The sequence below is a fragment of the Neomonachus schauinslandi genome, chromosome X, assembly GCF_002201575.2.
Source record: "Neomonachus schauinslandi chromosome X, ASM220157v2, whole genome shotgun sequence".
In the NCBI taxonomy this organism is placed as follows: domain Eukaryota; kingdom Metazoa; phylum Chordata; class Mammalia; order Carnivora; family Phocidae; genus Neomonachus; species Neomonachus schauinslandi.
The window spans coordinates 121,105,151-121,131,190 of NC_058419.1; the positions used below are offsets into that span (position 1 = coordinate 121,105,151).

Here is a 26,040-nt window from a genome sequence, read left to right on the forward strand (position 1 = left end):
ATGCCGTCTGCAGGGACATGGTGTAGACGGTGTCAGAGGGGGACACCTTCCTCCCCGACGTGGATGGTGCCTGTAGGGGATGCGATGCCGTCTTGGGGTAGATGGTGTCAGAACTGGGCTGAATTGTAGGACACCCCACTGGTGTTTGAGGTCGGCCGGTAGTGTGATAAACCCCTGGTACACACACTGGATTTGGGTGCAGGAGACTGGAACCTCATAAATGTTCTTGGGAATGCGAACATTTTTTGCATCGTTTAAAGGACAGCGTTGTACATTAGAACCTGAGTCACGTACGTGTCCCTTTCCTTGAATCGTGTAGATGCCTCAGGGCGTGTGCTGGCTGGAGGAGCAGCATGTGGTCGATGCAGGTTGGCTCCCGAGCTGCTCAGTTTTCCCCTCCTAATCCTGCCTCACCACGGGTCAGGAGTCCTGCCCCAGCGGCATCGTGCCCCCGGGCTCCTGTCTTCCCAAGCCCACGAACCTCACAGACCTGTCGGGAAAGGTTCTCACCGGTCGACACTTTGTGCAGCTCAAACTGGTCTTCTCCACAAGGCTACTGGGAATTACAAAGCAGGACAGTCTTGTGGCATTCCTAAGCATGCCACTTGCAAAACTGGGGGTTGGGCAAAGCAGACGTTTGAGGCCAGCGGAAAGTTCTGAGAGCCTTCTTACTAAACCACGTAGATAATCACCTTGCTCTCTAAAAGGAGGTGGTGCGTGGTGATGGGGGAGCGTGAGCTTGACGTGAGATGGCCCTGGGATTGCAGCTCACCCTCACTACTGCTGGAATTGCGTGAAACTGGACACTGTTCTTAGTATTTTTGTTTGTTGTTTTTTGGTTTTTTTAAAGATTTTATTTATTTATTTGAGAGAGAGAATGAGAGACAGCACAAGAGGGAAGAGGGTCAGAGGCAGAAGCAGAGCCCCCGCCGAGCAGGGAGCCCGATGCGGGACTCGATCCCGGGACTCCAGGATCACGACCTGAGCCGAAAGCAGTCGCTTAACCGACTGAGCCACCCAGGCGCCCTAGATCATTTTCTTTTTAAAAAAAAAAAAGATTTTATTTATTTATTTCAGAGAGAGAATGAGAGAGAGCACATGAGAGGGGGGAGGGTCAGAGGGAGAAGCAGACTCCCTGCCGAGCAGGGAGCCCGATGCGGGACTCGATCCCGGGACTCCAGGATCATGACCTGAGCCGAAGGCAGTCGCTTAACCGACTGAGCCACCCAGGCGCCCCATATCTGTCCAGTTTTTTTTTTTTTTTAAAGATTTTATTTATTTATTTGAGACAGAGAGAATGAGAGAGACAGAGAGCACATGAGAGGGGGGAGGGTCAGAGGGAGAAGCAGGCTGCCTGATGAGCAGAGAGCCCGATGCAGGACTCGATCCTGGGACTCCAGGATCACGACCTGAGCCGAAGGCAGTCGCTCAACCGACTGAGCCACCCAGGCGCCCCATATCTGTCCAGTTTTTTTTTTTTTTAAAGATTTTATTTATTTATTTGAGAGAGAGAATGAGAGAGAGAGCACATGAGACGGGGGAGGGTCAGAGGGAGAAGCAGACCCCCTGCCGAGCAGGGAGCCCGATGTGGGACTCGAACCCGGGACTCCAGGATCACGACCCGAGCCGAAGGCAGTCGCTTAACCGACTGAGCCACCCAGGCGCCCTGTTCTTAGTGTTTTTGAACCTCACGGTGTTTGTGTTTAATATAGGCAGGCTAACGTCACTTCCTTGGGGGTCTGCAAACGATGGCCCACAGACCACATCCGGCCCACCGCCGGTTTTTGTAAATAAAATGGCATTGGCCCACGGCCACACTCCCTTGTTTACAGATCATCTGTGGCTGCTTTCGTGCCATCATGAGAGCTCCGTACTTGGGTGAGACCGTGCGGACCCCAAAGCCAGAACTATTTGCCCCCCAGCCCTCGACTGAACAGTTGATTGTGAGCCACTCTAGCAAATTAGTTGAACATAGGAGAGCTGTATGAATAGAAATAGAACGGTGTGGAAGCTCGTCAAGCACACGAAAGAGCACCGGACACACACCTGGAGAAAACATTAGGTGGACGGGCCTTGCTGCAGCAGACGGAAATGTGCCCTGGAGAAACAAGCATGGAACAGTGGAAATCCAGGGAAGTTCGAATAGGGTCTGCTGCTCCTGCAGTTCAAGGTTCAGCTGGAGGAACAGATGGAAGGGGGGAAGAGTGATTGAAAGCTGGGAAAATATGGATATGCTGAGGAGGGTTTGTTTCCGTACATCGTGGGAAATCATCTCTGAGGATGGCAGGTGGGGACTTTGGGAGGACACAGTGTTGTACCCGGCACGGACAAGGAGCGTGGGCTGGTGCATTCTGAGCTAATGGGGTCTGAAACCTAGTGACGAAGGAGCCCAGCAGATTGTAGGGATTAAGAATGGCACAAATGGGAAAGATGCAGCTACATTAAAACAGCAAAATAGAAAGAACACTAAAACCAGAGCCAGATCGAGCCACAAAACAGCACCAGAGAAGAAACAGCCTAGCCTAGGGTGGTGGAAACCAAAGTTTGAATTACCTGATTCGGAAGAATGTTTCCTGGTGTTCTGTTTGATTAGAGACTTCCTCTGAGTGCCATTGCATACGGGACATCTGAGGCTTGGGGTCGTTCTGAATCACGTTTACACTGTCCTTGCTTTGCAATAAGTACGTGGTGAATGCAGTGACCACGGGGGAACATCATTTTAAGAAACAGCAGTGACTAGGGCGCCTGGGTGGCTCAGTCGGTTAAGCGACTGCCTTCGGCTCAGGTCATGATCCTGGAGTCCCGGGATCGAGTCCCGCATCGGGCTCCCTGCTCAGCGGGGGGTCTGCTTCTCCCTCTGACCCTCTTCCCTCTTGTGCTGTCTCTCATTCTCTCTCTCAAATAAATAAATAAAATCTTTAAAAAAAAAAACAGCAGTGACTATGCATACGTACTCAGTCTCGTCTTTCCTAAAGCATCCCCTCTCCTACTGCAACCGTCCCATCCCGTTCTTATAACTCTTGTTTGCAAGACACTCTGGCTGCTTTTCCAAAGAATAGGCACCAGCAGCTTGTGAGACGCAAACAACTCCTTCCCTCCTCCCTGTGCCCTCTCCTTGACTATGGCCTGTGAGCGAGCCTTCAGGAGCACTCTGCACTGTGTGTGGGATCAGCTGCACACCGGTCGTGTGCTATTGCAGGAGCCCCGGGCGCCCGAGCTTTGTATGAACGGCCTCTGGCTCGCTGCCTGACACTTAGGAAGTGGTCACTAAGTACTGATAGGAAAGCATGAATGAGTGAATCAATGCACCCTTCAACTCCATCCCCAATCTAACGTATCATTGCTCTGCATTTGCTGACTCTTAGTATTTCATGTACAAAGTCGATTGAACATTTAGGGCCTTGCTCCGGGCGTTGATGTATAATGCTGGTACGTCTATGAAAAGCTCTCTGTATTGTTCCCAGGCCAGGTGGTATTTTCATAGTATTTCACTTACTTTCTCCACAGCTACAAAGAATACATATATAATGAAAAATACCAGCCGTACCTCTTTTTTAAATCAGAGCAGCCTTCCCGCCCAGTGAACGTGTACTGATTACCCATTCTTTCTGACCAGGAAATCACAATGTTGTACTTTGTTGCAGAAGAGCAACTTGGGAAAACCAGAAAGAGCACGATGCACATGCATCCCCCTTTCCAACGACGACGGCCTGCGCGCCTCCTGGAAATCGGAGCCCCCTTCTATCAAGACAACCAACTGCAGGTGAAGGTCTACTGGAAAAAGACCGAAGGTGCGCAAACGCTCTCTGATGATTTGTCATCTGCATCAATAGCCCAGTGACATCAGGCGGCTATTGAAAAAGTCAAGGTTGAGCCATGGTGTTGATAGTTTTTTTTAAAGATTTATTTATTTTAGAGAGAGAGAGAGAGAGAAACATGAGTGAGGGGAGGGGGAGAGGGAGGGGGAGAATCTCAAGCAGACTCAACGATCAGCACAGAGCCCAATGTGGGGATCCATCTCATGACCCTGAGATCATGACCTGAGCTGAAACCAAGAGGCAGACTATTAACTGATTAGCTACCCAGGTGCTCCCACCACAGTGTTGATATTAAGGAAAATAGAGCCCGAACAAAACATTTAGATCCTTTTTTTTTTTTTTTTAAATGCCTTGCTGTTGTGAAGTCTGAGTGAGCTGCCCCTTCTTTCCCAAGAATCCGTGTCATGTTTGGAAATCAGCATCGGTCAGCCAGTTGCGTTTTATCGTCTCAGGGATGTTAGCCTGTCTTCACTGCTTTCCCAGAAGGCCAATCTTGTCTCCAAAACAATCAAGATACTCATTATTCTACACTGTAAATTTTTGTTCTAAATTAGTTTTTTGTTTAAAAAAAGATGCAGAGGAGCGCCTGGGTGGCTCAGTCGTTAAGCGTCTGCCTTCGGCTCAGGTCATGATCCCGGGGTCCTGGGATCGAGCCCCGCATCGGGCTCCCTGCTCTGCGGGAAGCCTGCTTCTCCCTCTCCCTCTGCCTGCCGCTCACCCTGCTTGTGCTCTCTCTCTCTTTCTCTCTCAAATAAATAAATAAAATCTTTTAAAAAAAGATAACCCCAATAATTTGGAAAATAGAGAAAGAAGTCACTTCAGTATTATCTCCTAGAAACAGCGTTTTGGCGGATGTCCTTTCGAAAGTTTCCTACACTTCTGTTCTTCCCTCATTTGTTTTTATTCACACAGATATATAATAGTTTTATGTAGAACGTACGCACTTTCATATAACATGGGAGCATTCTGCATTATAACAAGAGTTATAAGAATGGGATGGGACGGTTGCAGTAGGAGAGGGGATGCTTTAGGAAAGACGAGACTGAGTATGTATGCGTAGTCACTGCTATTTTTTTTTTTTTTAAAGATTTTATTTATTTATTTGAGAGAGAGAATGAGAGACAGCACAAGAGGGAAGAGGGTCAGAGGGAGAAGCAGACCCCCCGCCGAGCAGGGAGCCCGATGCGGGACTCGATCCCGGGACTCCAGGATCATGACCTGAGCCGAAGGCAGTCGCTTAACCAGCTGAGCCACCCAGGCGCCCCAAGTTTTGCCGATATTTGAAATGTATACAACTTGGACCCATACGGTGTGTACTGGGCTTCTTGCAGTGAACACGATACAGGAAATGGGAAACGAACACATTCTGTTGCAGGACGCACTAATTCATCCATGTGTTGTGCTGCTCCTAGCCCCTGGTAGAGCTCCGCTGATGGCTCTTTTCAGCCGGTGCTGGGGGATTTGGTTTGTCCCGCTGATGGGTTCTGCAGCACAGTGCTGCTGTGAACACAGGCCTTTGATGTACATATTCTCCCGGACGAGGGGTGACTCTTGGGTGATTCAAGCATGCGGAGCTTTGGAAGACACTGACGGTTTCCCACAGTGGTTGCACCAGCCATTCCCACTTGCAGGGCACGATCATCCCAGTGCGCCCCCCTCTCTCTGCCGTGTGGAATTCCCATCTTTTTGACTTGAGCTGTTCTGGCACCCACGTCTTGATAACTCCGCGTTGTCTGAGCTTCCGTTTTTAAGCTGTTCAGGCAGGCTGTCCTTCCTGCAAGAGGCCTGTATACGTTGAGTATATGAGTCACCTGCTGGTTCCCTGGTTTTGGTGTTTTTTCCCTGTGTGACCTACTCTTACCTTCCTCCCTTTCTCAGTGGTTCTGAGTTTTAGAGGGGGGATCCATTCTTTGTTTCCTTTAGGTGAGAGCTCTTGCTGTCCGGGTTGAGGATCTTTGCTTATACAGGGTCACAAAGATCCTCCCGTCATCTCCTAGAAGTTGGACCGCTTCACCTTTCTCTCTTAGGCTGACTTCCACCTGGAACGGACTGTACTCGTAGGGCTCACTGTTCTTTTACTCTTCTCTCCCTCCTGATCTGCAGCTGACACAGCATCATTTATTTAAAGATGACTCCTTCCCCAAAGCTCTGGGCTGCTACCCTGGCCCTACATCAAAAGTATGGGCAAGTTAACTTTTTAACTTTCTGTATAGTCATTGGGCATATTTTTCCAACTTTCTGGCACTACCTTGTTGTCTTAACTACCATAGATTTGTAAATATTTTTAATCATAGTTCTTCAGTTTTTTTTTTAACTTCATTTTCAAATTGTCTTGACTCTTCTTGGCCCTTTGTATTTTTATATTAATATTTGCATTAATTTGCCAATTTCCACAAAACCTTTGTAAGATCTTTGTTGAGATTACAATCAATCTATATGGTAATGACTGCAAAATTCACATCTTAAAAATCTCCACTTGACGCATAACTTTATTCAGGTTTTTAAAATTTTCTCTGAACAGTGATTTATAATATATAATGCAGAGGCTATAATACTTTTAATATGATGATTCTAAGGTGTTTGTGTTTATTTTGATCCCATTACATACATGCATACTTTTCCTCAGTTTTATTTTCTTTTTTTAAATTTAATTTAATTTTATTATGTTAGTCACCATACATCATTAGTTTTTGATGTAGTGATCCACGATTCATTGTTTTCATATAACACCCAGTGCTCCATGCAGAACGTGCCCTCTTTAATACCCATCACCAGGCTAACCCATCCCCCCACCCCCCTCCCCTCTAAAACCCCCAGTTTGTTTCTGAGAGTCCATAGTCTTTCATGGTTCGTCTCTCCCTCCAATTTCCCCCGCCTTCATTTTTCCCTTCCTTCTCCTAATGTCCTCCATGGTATTCTTTATGTTCCACAAATAAGTGAAACCATATGATAATTGACTTTATCTGCTTGACTTATTTCACTTAGCATAACCTCCAGTCCCATCCATGTGGATGTAAAAGTTGCGTATTCATCCTTTCTGATGGCTGAGTAATATTCCATTGTATATGTGGACCACATCTTCTTTATCCATTCATCTGTTGAAGGGCATCTTGTCTCTTTCCACAGTTTGGCTATTGCGGAGATTACTGCTATGAACATTGGGGTGCATATGGCCCTTCTTTTCACTACATCTGTGTCTTTGGGGTAAATACCTGGTAGTGCAATTGCTGGGTCATAGAGTAGCTCTATTTTTAATTTTTTGAGGCACCTCCACACCATTTTCCAAAGTGGCTGTACCAACTTGCATTCCCACGAATAGTGTAAGAGGGTTCCCCTTTCTCCACCACCTCTCCAACATTTGTTGTTTCTTGCCTTGTCAATTTTTGCCATTCTAACTGGTGTAAGGTGGTATCTCAATGTGATTTCTTAAAAAAATTTTATTATGTTAATCACCATACATCATTAGTTTTTGATGTAGTGTTCCATGATTCATTGTTTGCATATAACACACAGTGCTCCATTCAATACGTGCCCTCTTTAATACCCATCACCAGGCTAACCCATCCCCCCACCCCCCTCCGCTCTAGAACCCTCAGTTTGTTTCTCAGGGTCCATAGTTTCTCAGGGTTCATCTCCCCCTCCTATTTCCCCCCCCTTCCTTTTTCCCCTCTTTTTTTTTTTTTTTTTTTAACATACAATGTATTATTTGTTTCAGAGGTACAGGTCTGCAATTCAACAGTCTTGCACAATTCACAGCGCTTACCAGAGCACATACCCTCCCCAGTGTCTATCACCCAGTCACCCCATCCCTCCCACCCCACCCCCCACTCCAGCAACCCTCAGTTTGTTTCCTGAGATTAAGAATTCCTCATATCAGTGAGATATGATACATGTCTTTCTCTGACTGACTTATTTTGCTCAGCATAATACCCTCCAGTTCCATCCACGTCGTTGCAAATGGCAAGATTTCATTCCTTTTGATGGCTAACATAATATTCCATTGTATATGTATACCACATCTTCTCAGTGTCATTTTGATTTGAATTTCCCTGATGGCTAATGATGATGAACATTTTTTCATGTGTCTGTTAGCCATTTGTATGTCTTCTTAGACGTGTCTGTTCATGTCTTCTGCCCATTTTTTGACTTGAATTATTTGGTTTTTGGGTGTTGAGTTTGAGAAGTTCTTTATAGATCTTGGATACCAGCCCTTTATCTGTAGTGTCATTTGCAAATATCTTCTCCCAATCTATGGGTTGCCTCTTTGTTTTGTTGACTCTTTCCTTTGCTGTGCAGAAGCTTTTTATCTTGATGAAGTCCCAAAAGTTCATTTTTGCTTTTGTTTCACTAGCCTTTGGAGATGTATCTTGAAAGAAGTTGCTGTGGGCGATGTCAAAGAGGTTACTGCCTATGTTCTCCTCTAGGATTTTGATGGATTCCTGTCTCACATTGAGGTCTTTCATCCATTTTATCTTTGTGTATGGTGTTAGAGAATGGTCGAGTTTCATTCTTCTGTATATAGCTGTCCAGTTTTCCCAGCACCATTTAGTGAATAGACTGTCGTTTTTCCATTGCATATTTTTTCCTGCTTTGTTGAAGATTATTTGACCATAGAGTTGAGGGTCCACATCTGGGCTCTCTATTCTATTCCATTGGTCTATATGTCTGCTTTTGTGCCAGTGCCATGCTGTCTTGGTGATCACTGCTTTGTAATATAGCTTGAAATCAGGCAACGTGATGCCCCCAGCTTTGTTTTTCTTTTCAGCCTTTCCTTGGCAATTTGGGGTCTTTCCTGACTCCATACAAATTTTAGGATTGTTTGTTCCAGCACTTTGAAAAAAGTCATTGGAATTTTGATTGGGATGGCATTGAAGGTATAGATTGCTCTGGGCAGCATAGACATTTTAACAATGTTTATTCTTCCGATCCATGAGCATGGAATGTTTTGCCATCTTTTTTGTCTTCTTCAATTTCTTTCATGAGTGTTCTGTAGTTTCTAGGGTATAGATCCTTTACCTCTTGGTTAGGTTTATTCTGAGGTATCTTATGGTTTTTGGTGCTATTGTAAATGGAATCATTTCTCTAATTTCTTTTTCTACAGTTGCATTGTTAGTGTATAAGAAAGCAACTGATTTCTGTGCATTGATTCTGTATCCTGCCACATTACTGAATTGCTGGATGAGTTCTAGTAATTTGGGGGTGGAGTCTTTTGGATTTTCCACATAAAGTATCATGTCATCTGCAAAGAGGGAGAGTTTGACTTCTTCTTTGCCAATCTGAATACATTTTATTTCTTTTTGTTGTCTGATTGCTGTTGCTAGGACTTCTAGTACTATATTGGACAGTAGTGGTGAGAGTGGGCATCCTTGTTGTGTTCCTGATCTTAAGGGAAAGGCTCTCAGCTTTTCCCCATTGAGGATGATATTCACTGTGGGTTTTTCATAGATGGATTTTATGAACTTGAGGAATGTCCCCTCCATCCCTATACTCTGAAGACTTTTAATCAGGAAAGGATGCTGTATTTTGTCAAATGCTTTTTCTGCATCAATTGAAAGGACCATATGGTTCTTCTCTCTCCTCTTATTAATGCGTTCTATCACACTGATTGATTTGCGAATGTTGAACCACCCTTGCATCCCACTTGGTCATGGTGGATGATCCTTTTAATGTATTGTTGGATCCTATAAGCTAGGATTTTGTTGAGATTTTTGGAATCCATATTCATCAGGGATACTGGTCTGAAATTCTTTTTGATGGGATCTTTGCCTGGTTTGGGGATTAAGGTGATGCTGGCCTCATAGAATGGAGTCTGGAAGCTTTCCTTCTGTTTCTATTTTTTTGAAACAGCTTCAGGAGAATAGGTATTATTTCTTCTTTGAATGTTTGGTAGAATTCCCCAGGGAATCCATCAAGCCCTGGACTCTTGTTTTTTGGGAGGTTTTTGATCACTGCTTCAATCTCGTTACTGGTTATTGGCCTATTCAGGTTGTCAATTTCTTCCTGTTTCAGTCTTGGCAGTTTATAGGTTTCCAGGAAGGCCTCCATTTCTTCCAGGTTGCTCAATTTATTAGCATATAGTTGTTGATAATAATTTCTAATAATTGTTTCTATTTCCTTGGTGTTAGTCGTGATCTCTCCCCTTTCATTCATAGTTTTATTAATTTTGGTCCTTTCTCTTTTCTTTTGGATAAGTCTGGCCAGTGGCTTATTGATCTTATTAATTCTTTCAAAGAACCAGCTTCTAGTTATGTTGATCTGATCTACTGTATTTCTGGTTTCTAATTTATTGATCTCTGCTCTAATCTTAATTATTTCTCTTCTAATGCGTGGCCTAGGCATCGTTTGTTGCTTTTTCTCTAGTTCTTTAAGGTGTGAACTTAGTTGGTGAATTCGGGATTTTTCTATTTTTTTGAGTGAGGCTTGGATGGCTCTGTATTTCCCCCTTAGGACCACCTTTGCAGTATCCCATAGGTTTTGGACCAATGTATTTTCGTTCTCATTGGTTTCCATGAATTGTTTAAGTTCTTCTTTGATTTCCTGGTTGACCCAAACATTCCTGAGCAGAGTAGTCTTTAGCTTCCAAGTGTTTGAATTTCTTCCAAATTTTTTCTTGCGATTGAGTTCCAGTTTTAAAGCATTATGGTCTGAGAAGATGGAGGGAATAATCTCAATCTTTTGGTATCAGTTGAGACCTGATTTGTGACCCAGTATGTGGTCTGTTCTGGAGAAAGTTCCATGTGTGCTCGAGAAGAATGAGTATTCTGTTGTTTTAGGGTGAATGTTCTGTATATATCTATGAGGTCCATCTGGTCCAGTGTGTCATTCAAAGCTCTTGTTTCTTTGTTGATTTTCTGCTTAGATGATCTGTCTGTTGCTGAGAATGGAGTATTGAGGTCTCCTACAATTAACATACTGTTATCAATATGACTCTTTATTTTGGTTAATGGTTGACTTATGTAGATGGCTGCTCCCATGTTGAGGGCATAGATATTTACAATTGTTTGATCTTCTTGTTGGATAGACCCTTTAAGAATGATATAGTGTCCTTCTGTGTCTTTAGTTTAAATCTAATTTGTCTGATATAAGAATTGCTACCTCAGCTTTCCTTTGAGGTCCGTTGGCATTGGAAGATGGATCTCCATACTTTCACTTTCAGTCTGGATGTATCTTTAGGTTCAAAATGAGTCTCTTGTAGACAGCATATGGATGGGTCCTGTCTTTTTATCCAATCTGCAACCCTGTGCCATTTTATGGGAGCATTTAGGCCATTCATGTTGAAGAGTGATTATTGAAAGATATGTATTTATTGTCATCATGTTGCCGTGAAAACCTTGTTTTTATAGATTCTCTCTGTAAATTTCTGTTCTATATCACTCTTGGGGTCTTTCTCCTTTTATAGAACCCCCCCTTTAATATTTCTTGCAGGGCCGGCTTAGTGGTCACATATTCTTTCAGTTTCTGCCCAGGGTCTTGGAAGCTCTGCATCTCTCCATCCATTGTAAGTGACAGCCTTGCCGGATAAAGTAGTTTTGGCTGCATGTTCTTCTCGTTTAGTACCCTGAATATGTCTTGCCAGGCCTTTCTGGCTTGCCAGGTCTCTGTGGACAGGTCTGACATTATTCTGATGTTCCTCCCTCTGTACATAAGGAATCTCCTCAGTTTTATTTTCTAACTTTGGCTGTCATATATATACATCTTCTCTTTATGCCTGGATGGCAAATCTGACTATATTGTTATATTCCCTTGCTCATTACAGTATTTCATATGATGATCCTTTCCCATTTTTCCATGAAAGCAGTCGTGTAGCTCGTACATAATGAGAATGTTATATTTTCCTTTCCACGCTTTTGACATTTTCCTTCTCTCCCTTTAACACTAGCTGCGACATTCAGTACAGGGTGGAGTAGGGGTGATTATTGCAGACGTGATGTTTATTTTTTTATTTTTGACTCCTTCATTTCTGTTTAATCAAAGTAGAGATTAAACAGAAGCACCGCTTTCTTTCCTTCTTCTTGGTTACTTGGTTGATGATTTACTAGTAATTCTGAGTAATTATATGGAAACAAGTTAACGGTACTGATCGCTGAGAAAAGTCACTGTACTAAACATCTGTAGGGAATTATTATACATAAAACATTGCACGCTTGTAAACTACTGTTTGAACCACAATAACATAGAGTTTAAGTCTTTAAATTGAGATATATTTTGTTTAAAAGCCCAGGTGAACCACTCACCGACCGTGTAATGTCCCGCAAATCACTCACCACTCAGCACATCAGTTTCTCATGTATAAAATGGGAATAACAGTGCCCATCTCAGAGGGGCAGTGGGTGACGTAATGGGATCTGTGTGCTTGCATGTATGACTATAAGCGTGTGCAATACATAATGGATTTTATATGCAAATTTCTGCACTATTTTTCCCAGCTTTATGGAGATAGAATTGACCTAGAACATTGTGCGTATCGAAGGTACACTATGTAGTGATTTGATGTACATTTCTACCGTGATATGATTTGCACAATAAGGTTATTGAGCACCTTAACCCCAGGCATGATGTCTAATTGTAAGGTTTCTGCAGATACCCTTTACCAGATGAACAAAATCCCCTACTGCTCTTTTTTCTTTTTTTTTTTTTTTTAAAGATTTTATTAATTTTAGAGACAGAGAAAAAGAGAGACAGAGAGAGTGTGCACGAGCAGGGGGAGGGGTAGAGGGAGAGGAAGAAGCAGACTCCACGCCGAGCAGGGAGCCCAGCGTGGGGCTTGATCCCAGGACCACCCTGAGATCATGACCTGAGCGGAAGGCAGATGCTGAACCCACTGAGCCATCCAGGTGCCCCATCCCCTACTGCTCTTATCTTCAGTGTTTTTTTTTTTTTATCATGGATGCATATTGATTTTTATCAAATATTCTTCCTGAAAGTAATGACAAGATCAGTGACTTTTTCTCCTTTCTTCTATTAACATGATGAACTAAAGAGATAATGATAGACTACCTCATAGGTTTGTTGTGGGGATTAAATGAGAGTATACATACCGAATGCTTGGGGACAGTGCCCAGCACAAAGTAATCACCCCATAAATGTCAGGGTTCTTACGGGGTTTCCCGTAGGTGGAGCCCTGGAGTGGCCCAAGGGCAGAGGGGAGACAGGACTTCAGGAAGGAGTGTGAGCGCCTCTGAGCTAGAGTCTTCTTGTGGTTTTAGGACCAACTCTGTTTTCCTCCTCTGCAGACAACAAAGTATGATACTTTCACAAACGTTCTAGATTGAATTTGCAGTCCAAATGTGATTAATTCTAAGCATTCAATTTGGCAGATGAAATGGGATCAACCATCACTGCATCTATCAGCAGCAGGAAATGATCAGTATTCCCATACAGTAATGACTGGCGTGCATGACAGCCATGGAGTTGTTTTTCTCAAAGATCGTGCATGTGTGTGTGCACGTGTGGTGTGTGCGCATGGTGTGTGTGTGTGGTTGTGTGTACGTACATGCACCGTATCTACACATTCCTTTCTGTACATATCCCTGGAGCTCAGGATTTAGTTGTGTGGTCAGAATGCGGATTGAACTGGAAGCACGGTGCAGTGAGGTAGTGACTTCGCTGTTGGAGTCTGCGCATGGAGGTTGATTTCCACCAGATCACATGGCCACTTAGGGACCAAGAACAAGTCATGCTCTAACTAGAGTTTTGTCTTTTTTCCAGAAAAGCCCTTTACCTTAAAATATATCCATCCCATTTCCCTTTTGACTTTAAATTGGAAAGCCAAATTAACATCTAAAACTCAGTGGAGCGTCCCTGTGCCAGAGCCCTCCGTAGGAGGAGACTGTGGAAACTTTGGGTGCTCATCAAGGTGCAGAGCATGTGGTCCAAACTCCTCCCACATTTGTTCTCCTTCCAGAAGCCCGTTAGGCAGACACCATGGGACCTACAGAATCCCAAACCAGAGTTCCCCCAGACATTGATGAAGCATGTGCTCTTCATAACTATCACAAGTGTAGGAAACGAGACACCTTTTATGTCAACACACAGTCCTGCTCTTCTACAAATTCTGTGTAGAATGTGAATATGAGATCTTTCTCTGTCCTGGAAAAGGACACTTTGGCTGGTTTTTCTGGACTCTCTGACTCTGTAAAATCATGGGTTGTGTGCACCATATGCAACTCGATAGACAGACCTATCTCAAGTGGTTTTAAAGTCTGACACAAGTACCTAAATTGAATATTCTTGAATCGTAACTAATTTCCACCAGTGGATACACTGAGTTGAAAACCTCAAAAAAACTGAATGCTTGTGACAAATCAGAGTAGATGAGAATCTTGTTCACTAATTGAGACAAAATTATAAGTAGAAATTGGTTTCTAGATATCTGTCACATTTCCTAAAAGTGAGGGTGGCCAGCATGTTGGTTTTGGACTTGGAGCTAGGAACTCAAAAGCGCAAATCTGTTCACTTTCCCTGAAGTTTACCAAAGAGAGAGCTTCCATTTTTTTTTTTTTTTTGTATTATTTATGATGACACAGCATATGATTTTGTAGGGAAATGACTCAAACATCATGTTAGCCCAACTGAGTGCCTACGGTAGCTGGGTTATAACAGTGAATGCTCTGGAAGGAAATAAATATCCTCAACAGTGAATTTGTAGTTCTAAAAGGAACAGTTCACTGAGCTACTTTTATTAGTTAGTAATTTTATTATTCTACAGACAACAGTTCAGTTTTACTGTGTGACAACAGAATCCACAATTGATTCTTTTAGGCTTTTTGGTTTAGACTTAGTGTTTGCACTCCAAAAATATGAAAAAGAGAAAACATTCATACTTCTACTTTGAGTAGAAATGCCTTCTGCCTAGTAGATGTTAAAAATTTTTCTTTTACAAAATTATACAAAGTCAGAAAGTCTGACGAAAGCATTTTTACGAATATAAAGAGAACAAGGCACTAGTTCGTGAAAGGATGTCATTCAGCTAACGTTGACTGAGCACCTACTACATACCAGGTGCTATTTCTGGTGTTGGAGATGCTGCAAAGAACAGAAATTCCTGCTCTGGGGAACTGGCATTTTCTGATGCATTTCCAAGTGTTTGTGCCCGGCCTCCAGTGTTGTGACTTCCTATTCTTGGTGACGGTGGCTGTCCCATGGCACTCCAAGATGGCCTCTTTCTCAGAGCTCTGATTTCAGTCACCCCAGCACTCTTGATCATTAGACTTTTGGAATTTAGAGATTAACATTTAATTAAAAATTTCGCAGCCTTGGGGCGCCTGGGTGGTGCAGTCAGTTGAGTGTCTGACTCTTGGTTTGGGGTCCGGTCATGATCTCAAGGTCCTGGGATTGAGCCCCATGTCGGGCTCCACACTCAGTGGGGAATCTGCTTGGGATTCTCTCTCCTACTCCCTCTGCCCCTTCTGCTTATGCTTGCTCGCTCGCTCTCTGTCTCTCTCTCTAAAATAAATAAATCCTAAAAAAAATTTTTTTGCATCCTTTAATTTATGCCAGACACTGTGAGTTAAATATATTTTAGAAACAAATTAGATACATCTACTTTTTGAAGCACAGTTGAAGCACACTGAAAGTAAATTTCAATATTTAAAAATACTTCTCAAGTACTTTATAATTTATTTGTGGAAGGAAGAACTTAATTTCAAGAACCAGAGCAACACAAGGCATTTGGCATAGAATTTTCACACGTATCCCCTTAGGAAACATTTGATTTGATGATGTTTTTAATATTCTAGTTCTAGATTGGGTCCTGAAGTCATATCCTAAATACAAACTTGCAGGATTTTCATAACTGCCAGGATGAAACTAAAGACAGATATTTGTATAAATGAGTTACGTGGATACAACTCAGCTAACATTACAGGCGTGAGTATTTTATGGTCTACATTTTGAAAAAATTCCAGTATAATTAACATGCAGTGGTCTGTACTTTTAGGTCTACAATTTAGTGATTCAACAATTCTTTAGGGGTGGATGTAACTTTTTGAATTAGTTTTTATATTTTATATATATATAAATATATTATATATATTTTATATTTTATATATTTTATATTTTATTTTCATTCCAGTGTCTTATTAGCCTCTGATGCCAATACAGTGATCCAGCAATTCCATATATTACTCGGTGCTCATCATGATGAGTGTGCTCTTCATCCCTCTCACCTCTTTTACCAACTGGCCCACCCCCTCCTCTGGTAACCACCAGTTGTCTAGAGTTAGGAGTCTGTTTCATGGTTTGTCTCTTTTTCCTGTTGCTTGTTTCTTTTGTTTCTTGAATCCCACATATGAGTGAAATCATACGGTATTTGTCTTTCTCTGACTTTCTCTGACTGATTTCACTTAGCATTATACTCTCTAGATCCATCGATGGTGTTACAAATGGCAAGATTTCATTCTTTTCTATGCCTGAAGAATATTCCATTGTGTGTGTGTGTGTGTGTGTACACACCACATCTTTATTCATCAACTGATGGACACTTGGGCTGCTTCCATAATTTGGCTGTTGTAAATAATGCTGCTATAAACATAGGGGTGCATATAGCTTTCTGAATTAGTGTTTTTGTATTTTGGGGTAAATACCCAGTAGCGGAATTACTGGATCATGTGGTAATTCTATTTTTAATTATTTGAGGAACTCCCATACTGTTTTCCAGAGTGGTTGCACCAGTTTGCGTTCCCACCAACAGTGCATGAGAGTTCCTTTTTCACCACATCCTTGCCAACACTGGTTTCCTCTGTTTTTTTTATTTTAGCCATTCTGACAGGTGTGAGGTGGTATCCCATAGTTTTGATTTGCATTTCCCTGATGTTGAGCATCTTCTCATGTGTCTGTTGGCCATCTGTATGTCTTCTTTGGAGAAAGGTCCGTTCATTTGTTCTGCCCACTTTTTAATTGGGTTATTTGCGTTTTTGGTGTTGAGTTGTATCAGTTCTTTATATATTTTGGATACTAACCCTTTATTGGACATGTCATTTGTAAATATCTTCTCCCATTTAGTAGGCTGTCTTTTAATTCTGTTGTTTCCTTCACTGTGCAGAAGGTTTTAATTTTGATGAAGTCCCAACAATTTATTTTTGCTTTTGTTTCCCTTGCCTCCGGAGATATATCTAGAAAAATGTTGCTAGGGCTGACGTCAGAGACATTACTGACTGTGCTCTCTTGGAGGATGTTTATGGTTTCAGGTCTCACATTTAGGTCTTTAATCCATTTTGAACTTATATTTGTTTATGATGTAAGAAAGTGGTCCAGTTTCATTCTTTTGTGTGTATCTGTTCAGTTCTCCCAAAACCATTTGTTGAAGAGACATTTTCCCATTGCATATTCTTGCCTCCTTGGTGAAAGATTAATGAACATAAAATTATAGGTTTATTTCTGGGTTCTCTCCATTCTGTGCCACTGATCTACATGTCTGTTTTTATGGCACTACCATTCTGTTTTGATTACTACAGCTTTGTAGTGTATCTTGGTATCTGAGATCGTGATACCTCCAGTTTTGTTCTTCTCTTTCAAGATTGCTTTGGCTATTCAGAGTCTTCTGTAGTCCTGTATAAATTTTAGGATTGTTTGTTCTAGCTGTGTGAAAAATGCTCCTGGTGTTTTGATTGCATTAAATGTGTAGATTGCTTTGGGTAGTATGAGCATTTTAAGAATATTTGTTCCGCCAATCCAAGAGCATGGAATTTCCTTCCATCTGTTTGTGTCATCTACAGTTTCTTTCTTTCTTTCTTTCTTTCGAGTAGACTCCATGCCCAACATGGGGCTTGACCCTAAAATTCAAGAGTCACATGCTCTACCAACTGAGCCATCCAGGCTCTTCAGTTTCTCTCATCCATGTTTTATAGCTTTCAGAGTACAGGTCTTTTACTTCCTTGATTAAGTTTATTCCTAGGTACTTTATTATTTTTGGTGCAATTGTAAAGGATTGTTTTCTTAATTTCTCTGCTATGGTGGTATTAGTGTATAGAAATGCAACAGATTTCTGAATATTGGTTTCATATCCTGCAATTTTACTGAATTAATTGATCAGTTCTATTAGTTTTTTGGGGGGAATTTTAGGCTTATCTATATATAGTATTATGTCATCTGCAAATAGTGAAAGTTTTACCTTTTCCTTACCAATGTGGATGCATTTTATTTCTTTTTCTTGTCTGATTGCTGTGGCTTTGCCTTTCACTATTATTTTGAATAAAAGTGGTGAGAGTGGACATCCTTGTCTTATTTCTGACCTTAGGAGAAAAGCTCTCAGTTTTTCACCATTGAGTATAGTGTTAGCTGTGTGTTTTTCATAGATGGCCTTTATTATGTTCAGATATGTTCCCTCTAAACCTACTTTGTTGAGGGTTATCATGAATGGATGTTGTACTTTGTCAAATGCTTTTTTTTTGCATCTCTTGAAATGATACGGTTTTTGTCCTTTCCCTTGTTGATATATCACATTGATTGGCTTGCAAATATCGAACCACCCTTGTGTCCCAGGAATAAATTCTACTTGATGGTGGAGAATGATTTTGTTAATGTATTGTTGGATTTGATTTGCTGATATTTTGCTGAGGACTTTTGCATCTATCTTCATCAAGGATATTGGCCTGTAGTTCCTTTTTTTTGTAGTATCTTTATCTGGTTTTGGTATCAGGGTAATGCTGGCATTATACAATGAATTTGGAAGTTTGCCTTCTATTTTTTGGAGTAGTTTGAGAAGAATAGGTATTAACTCTTCTTTAGATGTTTGGTAGAATTTGCCTGTGAAGCTCTCTGGTCCTAGACTTGTGTTTGTTGGGAGTTTTAAAATTATTATTATTATTGATTCAATTTCCTTTCTGATAATCAGTCTGTTCAAATTTTCTATTGCTTCCTGATTTAATTTTGGGAGGTATGTGTTTCTAGGAACTTATCAATTTCTTATAGGTTGTCCAGTTTGTTGGCATATAATTGTTCATAATATTCTGTTAATCCTTTGTATCTGTGGTGTTGATTGTTATTTCTCCTCTTTCATTTCTGATTTTGTTTTTGTTTTTTAAGATTTTATTTATTTATTTGACAGAAAGAGAGAGAGCACAAGTGGGGAGAAAGGGGGAAGGGAGACACAGGCTCCCCGCTGAGCAGGGAGCCCAACAAGGGGCTCGATCCCAGAACCCTGTTACCATGACCCGAGCCAAAGGCAGTCGCTTAACTGACTAAGCCACCCAGGCACCCCACGATTTTGTTTGAGTCCTCTTTCTTTCTTTTTCTTTCTTTTTTAATGAATCTGGCTAAAGGTGTATCAATTTTGTTGCTATTTTCAAAGAACCAGCTCCTGGTTTCATTGATTTGTTGTTTTTGTTTGCTTGCTTGCTTCTATTTCATTTATTTCTGCTCTAATCTTTATTATTTCCTTCCTTTTACTGGTTTGGGTTTTGTTTGTTCTTCTTGTTCCAGCTTCTTTAGGTGTAAGGTTAGTTTGAGATTTTTCTTGCTTCTTGAGGTAGGCCTGTATTGCTATAAGCTTCCGTCTTAGAATGGCTTTAATGCATTCCAAAGATTTTGAAGCATGTGTTTTCATTTTCATTTGTCTTCATGTATTTTTTTGTTTCCTCTTTGATTTCATGGGTGATCCAATCATTATTTAGTAGCATGTTACGTAACCTCCATGTATTTGTGTTCTTTCTAGATTTTTTTCTTGTGTTAGGTTGATTTCTAGTTTCATAGTGTTGTGGTTGGGAAAGATGCATAGTAGGATTCAGTCTTTTTGAATTTGTCGAGACTTGTTTTGTAGCCTAATATGTGATCTACTCTGGAGAATGTCCCATGTGCACTTAAAAAGAATGTGTGTTCTGCCATTTGAGGATGGAATGTTATATCTGTTAGATCCATCTGGTCCAGTGTGTCACTCGAAGCCACTGTTTCCTGTTGATTTTCTGCTTAGTTGACCTATCCACTGATGTAAGTGGGGTGTTATTTAAAGTCCCCTGCTATTATTCTATTATTATCAATTACTCCCTTTTTATTAACTGGTTTATGTATTTGTGTGCTCCCATATGGGTGCATAAATATTTACAATTGTTGTATCTTTGTTGAATTGTTCCCATTATGATTATGTAGTGTCCTTTGTCTTTTGTTACAGTCTTTGTTTTAAAGACTCTTCTGATTTAACTATTGCTACACAGGCTTCCTTATCACTTCCCTCTGTATGATAAATGTTTCTCCATCCCCTCACTTTCAATCTGCATGTGTCTTTAGGTCTGAAATGAGTCTCTTGCAGGCAGCACGTAGATGGGGCTTGCTTTTTTTATCCTGTGGATGATGGATGTCTTTTGATTGTTTAGTCCATTTACATTCAAAGTAATTTTTGATAGGTACGTACTTACTGCCATTTGGTTACTTGTTTTACAGTTGTTTTTGCAGTTCTTTTTTCTTCTCTCGCCCTCTTTTCTGCGTCTCCTGCTCTTGAAAGCAGTGGCCTTGTGAAGGGTTGTCGTGTCCTGCTGTGCAGTGTCTTGGTTCACCAGGGCCTGGCCCTTCAGAGGTGTGTCCTGTGTGTGTTGCATGCGCCCTCCTCTTTTGGCTGAGCTGCATTTGCCTTCAGTCCAGTTGTCTGCCGTGGCTCTCCTTGCCTGTCTTGGGCAGGGACTGGTCCCTGTGCTGCTGATGGGCCAGTGTGGGGCCACGCTGGACTTGAGGTGGGTGAGCCCTGGCATTTGCCAGAGCTGCAGTAGCTCCCAAGTATAGGGCATGCTCTCCGCGCTCCGCGTCGTCCTCTGAGAAGCGTGTGCTGGTGGGTCGGCCTGCAGTCAGCCCCGACGTGAGCCCCCAGCCCGTTGCTGGGGGCTGCAGTCAGACGGCATGTCGGCTCCCTCCCCCTCTCCCCAGGGCAGGCGTCACTTTGGGGGTGATGTTGGCACAGTGCAAGGCTTGTGGCACCACTTTCGATGGGCTCTGGCCAAAACGGTGCTGGAGGGGGTGGGTAGCTCCGGAGCATGTGGGGGCAGGGTGTGTGCCGTCAGCGAGGTTCCTGAGGGCCTCCTGTAGGGGTGGGCTTGCAGCTGAGTTCTGGTTTCGGGGCTGTGTTAGCAAGGACGGTATTTGTGCTGCATGGGTCCACAGGTGTCTGTGTATCGAGGCGGGGGTGGGGGAGGGAAATGGTGCCTGCGCTCTTTTGTTCTTGGAGAAATTTCCCAAAGATCTTTGCCTCTGCAGCACCCATTTTGAGACTAGGAAACAAATCTCCCTGCTGTGTAGCCCGGGGGTTTTGCAAAGTGCTGCTTCTGTGCGGTCTCTTTAAGGCTGGGGACCCCGATTCCCCTCACCCTCCAGCTCTCCAGTCACACCCGCGAGTTTGAGAGTTCCGGGTGTTCGGCCCTACGGGTGGAAGAATTTGTGGAATTATATCCCGCTGCTTTTCAGAGCCAGATGAGATGGGGCTTTGTCTTCCCTGCGTGGGTGCCTCGGGAGGCTGGCGTGAGGCTGTCTTTCTAACCCCTCTCCATGCCCATGGAGTCCCTCTCTCCGGGGACACTCCTGCAGGTCGGGTTCATTCTCAACCGTGTCTCCACCCTTCCTATACCCTCTTTGAAGTGGCCTCTTGTCTGCATGTAGCTGTGCAGTCTGTCCTGCCGGTCTTCAGGAGGTTTTCTGGGTTATGTACGCTGACACACTGCGGGGGGTGTCTTGCTGTATCTGTGTGGTGATGTGAGCTTCGGATATTCCCACTCTGCCATCTTCCCTGCAAGTCCAGGAAAATGATACTGAACGCCATGGGGATGAATGACATTGTTTATAGAGGTGGGGTACACAGAGATGGGAGGGCCATGAACTCGGGCAAAGCAGCGTCAAGAGCTGACGGGGGGTGGAGTCGAAGGGAGTGACCGCATGGCACTGGATGGAGTTGAAGGAGGTGACTGTGTGTCACCGGACAGAGTCAAAGTGGGTGACCGAGTGTCACCAGAGTCGAGGGGTTGACCACCTGTCACTGGATGCAGAAGGGGGTGACCGAGTGTCACCAGATGGAGTAGCAGGGGTAACCGAGTGTCACTGGATGGAGTAGAAGGGGGTGACCGTGTGTCACCGGACGGAGTCAAGGGGGGTGACTGCCTGTCACCGGACGGAGTCGAAGGGGGTGACCATGTGTCACCGGATGGAGTAGAAGGGGTGACTGCATGTCACCAGATGGAGTTGGGGGTGACCGCGTGTCACCAGAGTTGAAGGGGGTGACCGAGTGTCACTGGATGGAGTAGAAGGGGGTAACCGAGTGTGACTGGATGGAGTTGAAGGGGGTGACCAAGTGTCACCAGATGGAGTTGAGGGGGGTGACCGAATGTCACTCTCAGTGCCTCCTCTTAGGAAAACAGGACCATGTTGTAAAGAATGCGTAGGATTCTTAAGAGTCCCTAGAGTCCTCGGGTATCAACTGCATACCATATATCATTGTATTACAGCAAACTGGAATCAATCCCTGAGCAGGGAATGTCAGCCCCAAAGCGGACAAGAGTCTGTTCCTATCTCATGGCTTTCTTACCTGCTTCCCTGTGGCCAGAACTCACCATCCAATATGGTAGCCATTAGCAACCTGTAGTTGTCTGAATGTAAACTGATGACAGTGAATTAAGAATTTGATTCCTCAGTCACACTAGCAATATTTCAGCTGCTTTACAGGCCGGAGTGACTAGGGGCCACCACGTGTAGAATATTTTCAACGTCGTAGACAGTTGTGTGGGTGGTGCTGGCCAGAGGACCTGCTCACAGCCATCTACACCGCCCACGCCATCCACCAGGCATGCCCATGGCCATCTACACTGCCCACGCCAACTGCCAGGCCTGCTCACGGCCATCTACACCGCCCACGGTCATCTACACTGCCCACACCAACCACCAGGCCTCATTCCCATGTTCACTTGAAAGATCTCCTGGGGGTGCCTGGAGACAACTGGGGGCTCACTTGGTCAAGCGTCTGCTTATGGCTCAGGCCATGATCTCAGGGTCCTGGGATGGAGCCCCGCTCAATGGGGAGTCTGCTTCTACCTCCCCACCCCCACTTGTGCTCTCTCATTCTCAAATAAATTTAAAAAATTATTTTTAAAAAAAGGAAAGATCTCCAGGGGATAAGCCAGCCACTGTTGCGCAGTTGTAACGTTTGGCAATATACCACCTGCCCCCTTACGTTCCCTATTAATCTGTATGTAGCCAAATTACCTTCTAGCCTAACGCAGATCCTGCTTATGTACATTGTTGTTTCTATAGCCCTGTTAGTTTTTAAGATCCAGGGGAACAGCTGTTTCTGCGTGGTTACTTCGGTCTATGCCTGGAAGAGCCCACTTGAATGCGAGCCGATGCATTCACTCAGCGGCCCCATACTTGCGTATACCATACAGTGCTTTCCCAATGCCTGCTGTGTAAATCTTAAAGCCTCCGGGAAGGGGTTCCCCTTTTAAGTAAACACTGAGGGGGCCTGCTAGATAACCGCTCATCCTCTCGGATTCAGACTTCTTCTTTTCTCATTCCAAAGTGCTCAAAGCAAGCTCCCGCCGAACCACCCATGGCATCAAAGCGTCTTCCCATCAGCAAAGCTCCATCCAGCACTTGGTGGGAACATGGGGGATGAGATGTTAGTGGCAGAGCGGCGCCCTTTCACACCCTTGGACGCGCGGGTCGGCGAATAAACCTGACACTGGCCAGACCCCCCTTCCCACACTCGGCGAGGTGGTCCGCATCGTTTGTCTGAGGGCTGGCCCAGAGTCCAGCGCTGTGCAGGGAATACGCTGCCCGGCCCGGAGAGGACAGGCTTGCAGGGTCAGCGTTCTGGCCTGCGCTCCCCAGCAAGTCAGGGTTCGGGGGGATCACACACGCGGCCTCGGTGCCAGGGCAGGGGCCGCTCCAGGCCTCGTGCGGCGGGAACGCTCCCGTGCACGAGGGAGTGCATCCCGGCCTGAGGACAGGCTGTCGATTTTGCACGGGTTGCACGCTCTCTCAGCTTTCGCCGCAAACTGTAGGACTCACATTTGCAGTGATGACTCCCCGTTGCGGGAACAGACACTCCCCGGCCAAGGGCCATCCTCTCCTGTCGGGTGCGCTCGGCCCAGAACCTGGAGCGGGGTTCCGCCCCAACACCTCGTTGCAGGCGTTCTGCCGTGACTTTCCTGCACTTTCTCGCACCGTACCCGGTTCTCTCCTAGAATGTCCTCCTGACGACGGCCAGAGTCCTGCAGCCCGGCCTGCGTCCTTCGTCCTGTCACCCGTGGAACCGCAGCGCGCCCCCTCCCGCCCCCTCCCGCTCCCAGAGCAGTGGCCCAGGTGCAGTGTGGCCCCAGCCTGTACTCTCTCTGGCCTTTCAGATCCCAGCATCAGCCGATACCATGTGTGGTGGCTCCCGGAGGTCTGTGCTCACAACAGAAGCAGCAGCGTGGAGACCTTGTCCGGCATCACCCAGGTGAGCGGCGGCCCGCACACCGCCCACGTCTCGCTGCTCCCGGGCTCCACTGGGCCCACGCATAAGACACACGGGAAGGTGGGCCACCTGTATGACCCACCCAGAGCTCGCTCCCCGCGCGGGCTGCTGAGTAGTAACAGCATACCCGGGAAAGCAGAACGCTCCTTCTGCTCACTCGTTCCTTCCTCCGCTCACAACCTTCCCCGGGAGCTCGGTCCCGTGTCCGCACGACGCAGCTCACAGGACTTCTGCAGAGATGAAAGACGCGCTTCCTAGGGAGCTCCCAGGTCAGAAATGCTTCCGAGTTGCTGTTGTGTCTCATCTTAGTTGGACGACAGGTTTGCATTATTTTCAGAATCTTGGCACCACGACGTCACGTTTTCTCTGCCGACTTCTATACGCCCCCAGCGACCCTTCAGCGCCTTGCTTGGGCATGTCCCTGACTAGCAGCTCCTTGTGCAGTGCATGCGACGTCTACCCGACTCACGGCACCGACACTTTCCTGACTGTTCATTCTGAAAGAACATTAACTCCTGGGGGATAGGAACTCTGGCAGTCCTACTCCATGTGTTCTTCCAAATAGTTAGGGCGAATGAGTGAATTATAGAGTAGCGGCAACAAAGAATGGTTAAGATGGCGGTGGCCTGTCCACGGTGGTGGTGCCAGTGAGGAGTCTATAATATAGCAGCTTTAAAACACCCAAAGGCACGGCCCCAGCTGTCTAATATGTTGATCTGTGATCTGTAAGGAGAACGGTTTTCTTTTGAATATTTCCTAAAGCAACAAGTACAGTATTTTTAGAATCCTATGTGATCATGTAACTTTAAGATAGTAAAACAAGTCAGTGGGTTTGCAGAAATATAGTTTTTTACTGGATTTGACTTGTCCCAACGCAAGCTCGCCAAACGCTATTCCTTTTATTTTTCCCTAAGCTGCCTCCAAAGTTGGGGGCCTTCAGTAAAAAAAAAAAAAAGAAAAGAAAAAGAAGCGTTTTAAAAAAGGGAAACCTACTTGAAAACCAGAGGAAGAAATGAACAGAAGCAGGGTTTATTACATTGTTTGTGGGCAGGGGCGAGGCTTTTAGTGGTTTTACTTAGGCGTGCCTTGCAATGGTAGGAAATCGGCCTTATTTTCAGGGGCCCAGCCAACCCTTGGCTTCTCATCTCTGCAAACTCTGAAGGTAAGAATAGTCTGAACCCGTATAATGTGTCCGGTAGAAATAAGAATCAAAAACCACTTCGCCAAGGGTTTAGACCTAGCCTATTTGCATTTGTAAACAGCTTTTAGACCCACTTATTTTGAAGTTAGGATGGAGCATCAGCTAACTCACGTCTTGCTACAGATGTCTGTGTTCCACGCCACACGAAAGCATTCTTGAAAGAGCTGCCAAGCGGTGTTCTTGGTGGCTCACGTGGGCTTGCAGTCTGTTCCCATGTAAAGCGTACATTCCCCCCTGCGGAGAAGCATTTCAGGCACCCAAGGGGACGCAGCAGGCCTGCGAGGCTCCGTGCTCACTCTCTGGTATGCACGGTGCCCTGCTTTGGCTGCCTGCCTGCCTGTGACCTCTGGGGAGAGGGCCAGTGGCTCCCGGGTGCGCATCCTCCATGCGCATTTCCGCTCCAGCTCGGCGCGCACTCCCCCATCCAGCGTACATCCGCGGTGTGCATCCCCCCCTGACGCACGCTGCTGTCTGGCGGGGACTCCAACCTGCACCCACACCGCCCCGGACGGAGGCCCCGTCTGCGTCCTTTACACGAGGGCATCAGGCTCTGACACACACCGGCCAGACGGAGAAGCAGAGCAGGCAGATGTAAAGGA

At 44.7% G+C, this 26,040-nt stretch overlaps 1 protein-coding gene across 2 annotated transcripts in view; it reads left to right on the forward strand.

Moving 5' to 3' along the window:
* The window catches only part of ANOS1 (anosmin 1), a 191,991-nt gene that overhangs the window by 157,677 nt on the left and 8,274 nt on the right, over window positions 1–26,040 (forward strand). For both annotated transcript variants that reach the window (XM_021701177.1, XM_021677511.1), the window contains 2 exons: window positions 3,645–3,791; window positions 24,128–24,222. In XM_021701177.1, coding sequence (XP_021556852.1) covers window positions 3,645–3,791; window positions 24,128–24,222 — 242 coding nt within the window. The remainder of the gene's footprint in view (window positions 1–3,644; window positions 3,792–24,127; window positions 24,223–26,040) is intronic.